Below are 13,084 nucleotides of genomic sequence, written 5' to 3'. Positions count from 1 at the left end.
TTTCCATCATCAGCACTCAAGTTTTTGTCTCTCTTTTTTCAAGTGGCACAAGATCTGGGTGGACAATGGTGAAAAAAAGACTGTTTAAGGGCCATTGAGAGCATTCATTATAATGATTCCATTTTGTGAATGGGGTGCCATTATTTTTTTAGTAACTCCAGGCAGGAGTTAGATCATCGTGGCTGGGTATTGGCTCCCCAGGAGCTGCTCTGTTGCCCAGTCATACAGAACACATACTAGAGAAACCCGATGAGGCTCTCACTACACTCAAAATGTTCAGCAGCTGTATTAAAGCAACTTTAATTTTTAATTGCAGAGATTAAATGTACAACAGGGATACATTAAAGGTTAAGGATCACATCCTCTAGTGGTGGATTTCACAAGATGAAATCAACTTTTCAGGAATGTCATTTCCTGACAAATAACAATACATCAATACATGCTACCTACAGGTAAAAAAAAAAGAAAAAAGAAAAAAAGAAAAAGTAATTCAATTTTTTGCAGAGGTGTGATTTAGAAATATATCTTTGTGAAATGTATTATGTGCAAGTAACATTCAGCCTTCTTTTTTTGCTTCCCCCAAGTTTGTTAAAAGTAACTGACAAATGAAAAATCATTTTTTAAAAGCATTTGCACTTAAAGACATATTTGTTATATTTTTCAGGTTATAATGCAAAACTGATTCCCTTAACGTAATTGGAAAGAACACAACCCCCCTTTATTGAACTACATTACAAACAGATGTTGCTGACAAATAAAATATTATCAGTCCACTAGGACAAATTAATTACTACAAACAAATGTATCAGTTAAAATTAGTTATTGTTATCAATTGTTGATTCTATAAACAATGATTCCTTGTGAAACACTACTGTGTAGTATATAATTTGACAACAGTTTTTTGGGGTGGCAAAATTAGCCCAGTATCTATTTTCATATTACAAATTTCCAAAATAATAAATCACTTGTACAAGAATACAAATTAAATTCCAGAAGATGATGATCATATACAGTCCAATGTATTCATTCCCCTGGGTACAAAATTTAAGCAAATTTCTTTCCTTGTCTTTAATACAAAAGGAATACATGGAAGTTAAAATGTAACAGATGCAGTAAACTTGCTGAGATTGTGTAGATACTTAGGGACTAATTAGAACTTGTGAACACCTGGTGTATCAGCATTTCTCAACAGACCTAATTATTTGAAATTATTACAATTAACCAGCCTAAAAATAGCTGTGGAGCTACACCAACAACCAGATTTAAAGCCCACTGAAATCAGTACAAGTGTCCCCTTGATGCCTTATGGGCCCTAGTTGAAATACTCAGCTAGGCCACATTTAGGACACAGAACTCAGCTAATGACTCCAGTAGATTGAAATATATGGATGTCTTGTTGGCCACTGCAGCAGTTTGGCCCTTCCAAATCCCATGGCTATTTTTCACAGAATAGGCATGGGTCAGGAATCCACATGAGGTGGTTTATAGCCATGCATATTTTAGGACTCTGAAAGCTATTGCTCATAAATATGAGGCACCACAGTCTCATTTGAAGTTAGGAAGACTGCCTTGGAGTTGCAAAGACCCTGCCTTTCCTATTACATCGGGAAACAATCATTTTAGGCTGCATTAACTGAGCTAGACTTCAGCTCAAGACCTGTCCCAAGCTTTGCAAGAAGTGAAATGAAGTACTCATGATACTAAAAAGTGCTCAGCAATCATCAACCATTTCTTGAAGAACAATAGGACCTAGGGGTTTCTGAGGAATATTTACAACCTAGAAATTTCACTTAGTTCCCCAGCTGGGACTCAGAACTGAAAATCTGGTTGTACTGTGTCAGCAACAGCATTTTATGCTACTGATACATTCTTTTGCATCTCATTGTATTGCACAGTAGCCTAGTCTTTCTGGATGCACAAAGCTGGCATGCGTCCCAATAGACTATATTAAATGTTAGTAGACATTCCTTTTAATGACAGTATTCCCTCGCAACTCTATTCAGAATCTGTCTAGCATTGCCAGTAGCACTATCATTAGTTAGTACTAGCAACAGCTTGGGGGATATGTATGTATAATGGGACAGAACAGACTGAATCTGAAAAACAAGGTCATCAACCTTTAATAGTCTAATCCCATTGGGGCAGTAGACTCACTGACTTTTAACAACTCTCTGCCAACAATACAACCCAGGGGACTGGAGATTGAACATCTCTGGAAAAGATTATATAATCTTGGATTTAAAATGACATGTTTTCTAGTAGGGAGTGAGACAGTAAGACTCTGCAGAGAGAAATGGGACATGAGAGGACCTGTCCCTCTCTCCCATCCAGAAAGTCATGGGCTAGACCTCTATAAAAGGAGTGGCAAGAACTCTGAGTTCTAAATGCATTTTGGGTATTTCTTATTTTATATAAATTAGCAAGTCTTTTTCCCAACCATAAGTTAAGCATGTGTAAGTTTTTAAAGTCTGCATATAAAGCTTGTGTGTTCCTTATTTGAAGTGTTACAAGGTACCTAAATAATACATATGGGTCCCCAGGGTGGTGGACCTGCTACTGGGAAGACTTCAGGGATTTTAGCACTGGGTCCCATATCTCATACAGAAGTTTCCAAGGACAAAGGAGTCTCACCTCAGGAGTCTTAAGAGGCCACAGCAAGATCCAATGCCTAAGTGTTTGCCAGACCAAATCATCTAAATCCAAAGGTTAAATCTAACAGAGCAAGCTAGTAATTGCCCCCAAGGAAGACTTACCCCAGGCTGTAACATTAATATAGGCAAACTGAAGGTTAGACCTTAAATTACACAAAGTCTGATGGAGAAACATTAAAAATGTACTTGAACAATTTCACCATAATCAACTGAAGCTGTAAGTATACAATACAATAATATAACCCTGACCTCCACATATATTATAGGTGGGCCTAGTAGTACCATCTAACAAGAAGGTAGCCCAAACACTTAGCTTTAGCAGAACCTGTTTTTGGTTTCTTACAGCTTTGTCAGACTTTCACTGCTTGGGCTGAAATTGCTCTGTTTATACCTCAAGCTAGCTTTACAAAAATTTCAACCAAAAGATTGCATACACATGGAGCATGCTCCACACCAGTCCTGTGTAGCAATTGTAGTTCAGGAGTGATGCAGTTCATATCAGGTCCAGGCACCTGAACCTAGAGCAGGGAGTCCATTTCTCCTTTCTTCTCAGTGATTCCTTTACTGATGCCAGATAGTGTGGAGGAGGAAGGTCTCTAACTGAAATGCAAAACTGGAGCTGGAGTTGCAGGAAGGAGGAGATTAGATTGGCCCAAGGAGCTTAAGGATGACAGAACCTGGGACTGGAGAACAACAGGTAAGGAGAAAAACTGGGAGGAAGAAGAGGAAAGGAACTGATTAGTCATAGATACTGGGACTAAGGGTCAAGAAGGGAAGTAAGACAGAGAGTGGTGTGGGGAGAGGAGCGGGGGGGAATTCTGGAGTAATAGATACCTAGTCCTCTACACTCACTGGAGAGGAAGAGAGAGTAACATAAAGGAGAAAATAATAAAGGCTGCCCTCTAGCAGAGCCACATTACAACCCTTGCTGGAGCTTTCTCACACTACAGAAACTGAAACTGGGTGAAGAGCTGAGAGTAGGGAGGAAGAATTGGACTGGGTGGGCAGGACACTGGGGCTAAGAACCAGTGGCGTAGAGGAAGAGAAAGAGGAGAGGGGAAGCAGACCGATGAGGAACTGGGATGTGAGGGGAGAATGGGGTTTGGCTAGGCAAGGTCACTGTAACAGTAAGGCAGTGGAGAGGACGCTAGGATTATACAAGGAGTCTAGGGAAAGAAACTGAGTGTAAAGTTGAGCAGGGCATAGGAAGTCAGTCTGAGTGGATCGTGCTAGATCAGGGGTTTATTGAAGTGGAAGCTGAAATCAAAGCCAGGTCTCAGTCCTGGTTCAGGACAGCAAGATGAGGGTTGAGACAAGGTGGTGGTGAGGGAAAGCAGCTGATCCAGGCTGAGAAGTCCAACACAGGAAAAGGAGCAAGTAGAAACAGGAAGGAGGGGTCCAAAAGCATGCAGAGCATGCTCTGAACCTCTGAAGTCATGTTTAGGAATTTCAAGCAGGCCAGAGGAACAACACAGTTGTCTATTGCCCAAACAGCCTGCTACTGTTTGACATGAGCGTATATAGCCAGTGTGGGCAGGTGCCTCTTCCTAATGGAGGACTCAGCCTGATTCCCTGATTTCTTAAAGCTGGGGCCTGGGACTGTATCTACCCCAGCTGGACCTTGGCTCATTACATTGACACCTGGAGCCAAAAAGAACTGGGAATATGGTGAGAAACTGGAAACTACTACAGGGACAGAGACCGACGGGATGAGGAGTAGGGGAGGGGAGGAACCAAGGACACGAATCTGGGACGGAAACTAGGATGCAGAGTCCAGCAGGACAAGAGTAGAGCAGAGGAACAGAAACTGTAGCTAGGTCAAGAGAGCGGGACTGGAATGAGGTACCAGATATGGGGAAGGAAAGGGCCTGAAACAGAGACAGTTTTGAAGGAACAGGGCACAGGGAGTCTGCTGGGGGCCGCATGGGTAGAAAAAGCTGTGCCCTCTTGAACACACTTCCTTCAAGTCTTCCACAGAAGCCTAGAATCCAAGTCTTCTTTCTTCTGTTGTCAACACATCTCTGAGACCCACTTGGAAAACTTCCCATCCACCTCTACTGCTGATCCATGTAGAGCAGTAGTGTTCGGTCTCTGGTGGGTGGGCCAATTCAGCCGGAAGGGCTCCCACCAGGTCAGGAAATTTGGCGGCGGAGGAGCGGTGGCAATTAATGCTGCTGCCACTCCCACTCTAACAAATTTTGCAGCCAGATGATGTTGCTCCTGTGTCATATAGGACCAGTATGCAGAGCCAGGGCAGGGAATAGGCCCAATCTAGTGCATGCAGGGCCAGGGTGGTGGACCTGATATGCTGTGTGGGGCAGATCACACCCACGCACTAAGTGGCAGGAGTCTGTACAGTAAATATAAAGGTGCCAACCTTGCTGATGGCCTATGTCAGTGTCAAAAAGGTGCCAAATGATATCACTTTGAGAGAGGGGATCAGTCTGCTTTTTTAAAAACCTAGGAAACCTCACACACAATCTATGCTAAAAGAACACTGCTAAGGTAGCAAAGTCAGTCACTCCAAAGTTAGGAAAAACACAATAGTTTTCATGTGCAACTTTAGCTTGGCTTCCTTGTGCACATAATAATCTCTTCTACAACAGCTTTAATTCTTGGATCACATCTTGTTTTTTGCCCAGAAAGCCTCTGCTTCACTCAGTGCACAGGACAGAACTGCTCTTGGGACAAAAGATGTATTGTCTAGATGACCCCTACTCATTTCAGAAGTTTATCTGGTCCCAGAACTTAGGCAGTTGAATGCTGCCTTGGAGATTTGCATTCTACCACTGCCTCTGCCACAGAGTTCCTATGTGATACTAGTGAAGTCACTTAAACTATTTACGGTTGGTCACTTATTGTGTACTCTTCATTTTCTGGGTGCCTGACTTCAGACCTTGGGGTCTGATTTGAAGCTGTACTAAACAACTAGAACTTCTGCTGAAGTCAGTAGGAGCTTTATGCTATATTACCAAGTACTCCAGAAATCAGGTCCTGTGTATCTTGAATTGATTCCCCAAATTAGTAGATACTTTTGCTCTTCATTTCTTTGCGCCTAGGTTCCTCAACTGTAAAATAAGCATAATACACTCCTCACTATGCCGTGAAAATAAATGCATTAATATTTATGAAGCATTCAGATAAGGCACTGGTAAGTACACAGAAGAGAAAATACACACTAAATGACTGCTTAGTAAGCAAACACCATACCTTCTCTTTCCTTGCTTGAGGGTGGTGTCCTGTACAAAGAGTATGTGATCATCAATATACAATCTGTATCATAATGCACACACTTGAGTAGGCTGAATTTATATAGAAATCAACTTTAATTTTGGTGTCTTCTAACTTTTGAATGCTTGACTTTGCAACCTTAATATTTTTTAATGTGTGTGGGGGGGGGGTGTATGCGTGACATTACAATTTTTTACAAGGTGCACAAACACAATGATTCTAGGGGGGAAATTATTTTTAAGTTGTTTACATATGGGTTTTAGTTCTCAACAAAGCACAAAGCTTCTAAAACAAACAATATCGCAGCTCTGCTAAACTGTAGAGTTAAGGCTACCAACTCGGACACCAAGCACCATGACAACAGATGAAATATAAAACAGCAGCATATTAAATAGACAAGTTAGGGATAATTATAAATGCATCAAAAGTTCTTAGGTTGAAATGTTTTATGAATCTCATTTGAACTATGAAATATTTTTTATAGCTTCCAGGCTAAGTTCTCATCTTAAATACTTTGTCATGTCATGAAGTTAATGCAAGCATACACCAGTGTTTGAAGATCAGATAACCAAGTTTTGTTTCAGTTTATATTTGTTTAATGAAAGAAACAGAAGTAATTCCACTGAAATCAGTGAACCTGCAACACTGTAAAATTGGGAAAACTGGAAGGGGAATAAAGACCATATCCTTTTATCTTTAGAACCTGATTAACAATAAAGAGGACCAAGTCATCAAAATGTATGTATTAAACTACTTGTAAAAAATTGCTCAGAGGTTTCATTTGTACTGGAAATACTAATATAACAATGAAACTCAAAATCATGTTATTCTGGTAAAATCACACAATGGTTAAAACTAAGGAACATCCTCAGAGCCTAATCACTCTTAAAAAAAGGCCATTCAGGGATATTTTGCATGCCTTTTGTTTTTATTAACTCCACGATCTCTAGCAATTGATCCCAGAGGTAACACTGTACTGGTTAGTTTTTATATTCCCCGGATCTTGCAAAAGTAGAGCTAACGTTATTATTTCTAAGCCTATAAAGTAAATTGCCCCAGGCCCTAGGTCATTGTTTAAAAGAATATCCTTGAAACTGAAGTTTACCTGTTTCTCACGTTCAGGTCCCACTTGAATAAAATTATTGCTGAAATAAGGAAGAATAATTTCTATTTAGTCAATGCTGCTTGGCTCACAGGCTTTCTAGGCATACTGCCAAGCTTTTCCCCCATGTTCAAGAAAATTAATTTTAAGGCTGCTTTCTTTTACATTCTTAATTTCCTTGAACTTGGGATAAATCTCCAAGACAGTCAAATCCAGTTGGGGCATTCATAATTTAAAACAACAATTTTTTTTGGAGCTTAGCAGCTAAGCAGCCATGGAAAGGTTCTAATGGCAAACTGAAATTAATGTCTGTAACTAGCTTTGAAAGGAAGTGAAAAACGTCTGACAAATAAAGTTGGTTCTTCCATTGGGGTGGAACAAATATTTCTTCAACAGAATGCTATAGCTATATTTTCCTCTTAATGTAACCAAATAGTCCCTCCAGATCAAGGATCCAATACAGTGGCTCTGAATATAGCATCTAGGAATGTTCTAGTAGTGAGCAATAAAACAGAAGCAGGAAGGCTTCACTGAATAGTCTGGCCACCACAACAGGATTGAATGTCATTTTCAAATGTGTCATTAGGGCATGATTCTGCAAGCTCTTTGGTTTCACTGAGCGCTCCATACACAAGACACTCGTAGAATCCAGGCATTGATGAGCAATGTGCAATTAGTGCTTCACTTAAATTTCTGACCAGGAATCAACTGGGCACAAACTACTTACTGTATTTGAGTTTTAAAAAGGAGCAGAATTTCCCAGAAACAGATGCGATTTGTATCAAGCTTAAAAGCATTCCATTTGTTGGCTTTTACTGATATGACAAGAGGCTCTTCTTTGATCAGAAACAATCAGAAGCTTACTATAGAACACGTGAGCATCTATAAGTGAAAAATATGTTCTATTACAAACAATGAATTCATATCAAAATGTCGATAAAATGGCAAGACAGAAAATACTGGAAAAGAACTTTTAAAAAATGCACGAGTGTTAAACATAATGTCTCATGATTAACATACTAACCCCATTTTGGAACATTATTTCACATTACAGGCTTCCTCGATATAATCAACTAAAGAATAAAGTATGTTGTGGGTGACAGTGAATAGGCAGCATGAGAACTGGTACCATCAGAATGGCAGCATGAGAGTCTCCAGTAAGGCTTCAGTATGTCAGCAATGTTACCTAACAGCAATTATATATGGAAGAAAAGTTAATTCCACACCTTTTCAGTCCCTGTCAATAATGATACTTATTATTCGTAATTGTGTAGATTTTGACTGTATGGTCCACAGAAAAATGGACTCAGATAATGAGTGCAATTTGTAGTATCATCCCAATAGATCAGTGATTCTCAACCAGGGTTCCCTGGAGCCCTGGGGTACCATCTTTTTAAGGATGCTGTGGGGTGCCATGCAGTATTAGCACTGTTAAGTGTGTACACAGGGTAAACTCAGATTTCACATAAGAATCCATACTGTCAAACCCATTCTGGAACCTGCTCTGGTCTGCCTGAATTCTTTGCAACAGAAGAATTGCTCTAGTATTTTTCTGTAGTCAAAAAATGAGTGAAACAAAGAACTGGCATTTTCTCAGGGGTACATTTAGTCTGACAGGGTGACCCTTGGAGTGTGAAAAGGTTGGGAATCACTGCATCAGACTGAAAACTTTCAGCTTCCCAAGTGAAATATGAATCAGTTATCTGGAACTGAAAGCCTCTATATCTCAATCCCTTAAGTTTTTCAGTCTTTACACTACAGTATTGCCATATCTTCAGTGCAGATTCAATTTGATTTTAATTTTGAAAGTTTATTAAGGAAGAGCTATTTTCCATGACAGGTTAATATCACTCATTGATCAATAAAAGACACAACCTATTAACTGGGCTTTCCCGTTTCCTATAAAACAGTGCAACATTAACTGAATTGAATGTGATTCTCCATATTTAGAACAAAATCCTTTACTTTTGTCAATGACAAACTCCACAGAATTAATGGACCTGTGCCAATTTACATCACTAGGAGTTGGACCATAATTTTTAAATGCTGGGGTTTGCATTACTGTTGCAGAGTCTTAAGAATCTGCACATCTTTCTCACACAGCAAATACCTCTAAGTTTTAAAAATGGATCATAGTTTCCAGTATAGAATAATAGGGGTATGTGGCTTACGTTTCCTCAGTATTTATGCATGTCTGTGAGTATGTCTGTACTGCTACGTGAGCCTACTCCTTAGCCTTAGCCTACATTACAAACTTCTAGCTCTACCCCTGGCACCAAGTTAACTCTCCCTGGGAAACTGCTGAGTATCAAGGTAAACTTCACCCTACCTGGCCACTCCCTCACACATCCCTCACAGTGCATGCACAGCCCAAGCACAGCAGGGCCCAACACTAACTCTACTCCACCTCATTTTCCATCTACACTGCCCATAGACAGGTAGTGGGCATGATTCATAGAAAGACTTAGTTTGATGTTCCTGTTCACTTAGGAATCAGGCTGTTCCCAGTTTCTCTCACCTTCTGCACTTCCTGTCCACTGCTGCAGCAAGGTCATGTAGTTGGAGTAGAGTGGCTCATGTGCCTCGGGGCAGCTGAGGATGAGCTTTCAAATCCTAAAATAAGGGGGTAGATGTACCTGTTTTTGTCTGCTCAAAATCATAAATAAATCAGAAGAAATGGGAAAGAAAGGTAAGCAACTACAGGTTTGCAAAAACAATATATGCAGAGAATTAGGAAGTATACTTTCTTCCTCCTTTATAAGTATTCCGCAGTCTACAAGGTTAGCTAAAACACAATTCAAACCTAGAATTGAAAAGAGGAACATTTAACTGGAGATAGATTTTTTGCAAACCCCTCCCCCCCAAAAATCAAACCACCTTCTCACGTGGTTCAGACATCAAGGGAACAGTGCTGGATAAAGCCTTGGATGACCTCCATGCTGCTGCTTTATGTATCCTGCTATGTGCATGATACCAGTACGAGGCACTGAAGGCACTCTAACTGCCTTGAACATGAATTCTTACTTGTGTAAAGCAAGCCCGATTGCACACAGCAGTTCAGATAATCTTTGCAACAAGACTGAATCCCCCTTAGACTGCTTCTCACATGGTATCAGACAGGAAGATTTGTCAGAAAAAAACCCAAAAAGCCTTAATAGTTTTGAACCGATAACTAACGTACACTTTGTTTTCAATGTCCTATTCTAGCAGCACTGTAGGAATCTGGCAGGTTAAGAAAGAACATGATAAGATCAAGAAGAAAATCTGAAGCCACCTTCAGTAAAAAAAAAAAATTGATGGGTAACTTAAAATGAGTTTGTCTTTATCAAAGACACTTAAAGAGAGGTCATAAACCATGAGAATCTTAATCTCACCATTTTGGTCAAAGCACCAACTATGGAACTATGACATATAAAACAACATCAAAGAGTTATTTAAATGACAGGATAAAATTAAATATTCTGATGCTTTTGTTGAAATATCACTCTTCATTATACAGAGTCTAACACAGATAAAGACAGGCAGCCCCCCGCTCCCAGACATGCTGACTGTCTTACACTTGCACTGAAGCCAATAGGAATTGAAAACACCCTGTAGCTTGCAGAAACATGCCCATAATGCAGAGCTCTAATGCTAGCGGGCAAAAAATAATGGAACCTTTCATTAAAAATTGAGATTAAACAAAAGTGGCTTTGTATTGATTCTCGGCACCCTTGTTTTTCTCAGTCTTGACAGTAATCAGAGACGGGAGGTCTGATGTCCTATAAACTCCTGTCCGCATCCTCCCCTGGCAAGACCTCAGTTCAGAGATGTAGCCTTCGAAGCTGAGGTTCCCTTCTGAATCATCACAAGATTGTGTGATGTTGTCTTCCAGTTTAACTCCATCCACGTCAATTACTCTGTTTACAGGAAGTTCTGCAGCGTGATTATCCCTAGCACCAGGGGGTTTGAGGCTTCTATTGGTCTTTGTTTTGTGAGAGCTCTGTTCACAGACATGTCCAGCAGTCGCCAGTGAATCTTTTTTCTTTCTGTGGTTCACACCTAACAGAAAGGAGGAAAAAAATAAATTACTTAAAATATACAACAAAAGTTTGAAGTTTAAACTGCACAGGGCACACTTCTCCCTTCTGGTCCTCATGGCAAGGAGTCAGGTGAGGTCTTCTGGTCTCCCAGAGGTAAATTCATGACTATGCCAATTAGGAGAGAAAAATATCAAAGTTTAGTGCTACTTCTTTCATAGATCTCAGAGGTTAAATCTGTCTTAAATATTTTAAGAAGGATAAAAATTAAATTAATTGACATTATCCAGAATACACAAAAATAAGTACATAGTAATTGGTACCTTAATAAGAGATGGCTTTCCTGTATCAATCTCTTCTCACTACCCTAGAATTCTCATACCAGGAGGGACAGACCCAAGGTAAAAGAATATAGTTTCCAGGGTCAGCCATTGAGAGGAAGTAATGAGAAAAATGGGAGAACATTTCTTCACTTTACCCACTGTAGATCTCCGAGATATTATTTTTATGCAACTAGAGATTCATCTTTCTCCAGAAGATATAGAAAAGCTGATTTAAAATTGCAGTTCACCCTATTGAGTTGAGAGCTGGTGACTGCAGACTGAAGGATGGGGAAACACAGCGTAGCTGGTTGAAGGAGAGGGAATGATTGATGCACTGATACATGACCTCAGCATTCAAGGTGCTACTGCAGAATGGCAACCACAGAGGAACTGTTAGGACTTGAGCCCATTTCCTAGCATTTACAATATGAGCTTATTATAATAACCCTGGTGTGTTTATACCCTAAGCCTTAGCCACTGCACTCTTGCGTCTGGTTTAGTGTGAAAAAAGAACAAACTTGTTCAGTTTCCAAAGGCTTGAATAAACTAGATGTGTCATTTAGAAAACATATAACATGCGTTAACTATATGTAATAAACATGCAAGAGGCAAAGATTTTTGTGGGAGATATCTTTCATTAGACCAATTGCATAGTTGGGATAGCCTCAGCTTTGCAAGCTTTTAATTCAAAAGCTTATCTATCCCAACTATGGAATTGGTCCACCCGCAAAAGTCCATGCCTCTGGCATATTTCCTGTACCATCACAGATATATCACTCCAACACTATGTAATAAAAATGATTTTGCCAACAGTGAGGAAAAGAATAGTTCTGTTTAACAATGCAATAACTGGTCATGGTTAGTCCTACACTGCGGCTATAAGTATAACTGCAGCTAGTTAAAGATACAGCTGATCCCATTCTCCCTAGACTGTTATGCAGTTGTTAAGGGAGATGCTATTCACTACATTAGGCAAAGAGAAAGAAAAGTTCTGCTTACACTTTTAGCAACAGAGAACTATGTTTCCTAGTACTCAACATTGGCTTAAGCACCTGGGATGGTCATGTTTAATATCACATCAGTTAACACTATACACTTTCTACCATAAGAAAATGTATCTTACATTTTTTCTGTATTTTCCCTGGGAGGTATGCAACTAAATCCCCTAGCTGACTTGGAAAGCTCAACTCCTGTCTTTGTATTTGTTCTGTAACACCACTGAATGCACCTGGGTATTTAAGAATCACAATTGTTAATAAATAACAATAATAAAGAACTCTTAGATATGGAAGAGTGAAAAATTTCCTCGAATTCAAATGAAAAGAAAGAGACAAATCAAGCTTTACACTACTGCAGTAAAGCTGCTCAGAGGACTTCTCTACAGATGAAGGTTTTTACATAATTAAATTAATTAAAATTCTATGTAATCCAATAATATTCTACTACTTTACATAAAATAGAAGGATATTAATGCCCCACATCAGTAATATTAGCTCTTTTTGCTTCCAAGGGAATTGGATCAAATTCCTTATAAACTAGTTGAATAATGGCAGGCAGAAAAGACAGGAAGTTTTTATGGGTCTATCAGCCCAGTAGGCTCAGTCAGACTATTAAATTACAGCTAACCTTTAATGAAACTATATCAGATATGTTATCATTGTGCTTACAAGGTAACATAGCAAACAAAATATCCGCTTAATTTTAACTACCATTTGTGAGGCCTGGGTATATTAATTTTTGTATTTCTATTTTATTCAT

General features: G+C 39.5%; 1 protein-coding gene across 4 annotated transcripts in view; it reads right to left on the bottom strand.

Moving 5' to 3' along the window:
* Positions 1-284: 284 nt before the first annotated feature.
* Positions 285-13,084, bottom strand: part of RGS12 (regulator of G protein signaling 12) — a 169,584-nt gene continuing 156,784 nt past the window's right edge. For all 4 annotated transcript variants that reach the window (XM_019479123.2, XM_006262642.4, XM_059721535.1 and 1 more), the window contains one exon: positions 285-11,025. In XM_019479123.2, coding sequence (XP_019334668.1) covers positions 10,661-11,025 — 365 coding nt within the window. In that variant the 3' untranslated portion in view covers positions 285-10,660. The remainder of the gene's footprint in view (positions 11,026-13,084) is intronic.

The sequence above is a fragment of the Alligator mississippiensis genome, chromosome 2, assembly GCF_030867095.1.
Source record: "Alligator mississippiensis isolate rAllMis1 chromosome 2, rAllMis1, whole genome shotgun sequence".
Classification (NCBI taxonomy): Eukaryota; Metazoa; Chordata; order Crocodylia; family Alligatoridae; genus Alligator; species Alligator mississippiensis.
This window is presented reverse-complemented; position numbering and strand designations above follow the sequence as displayed.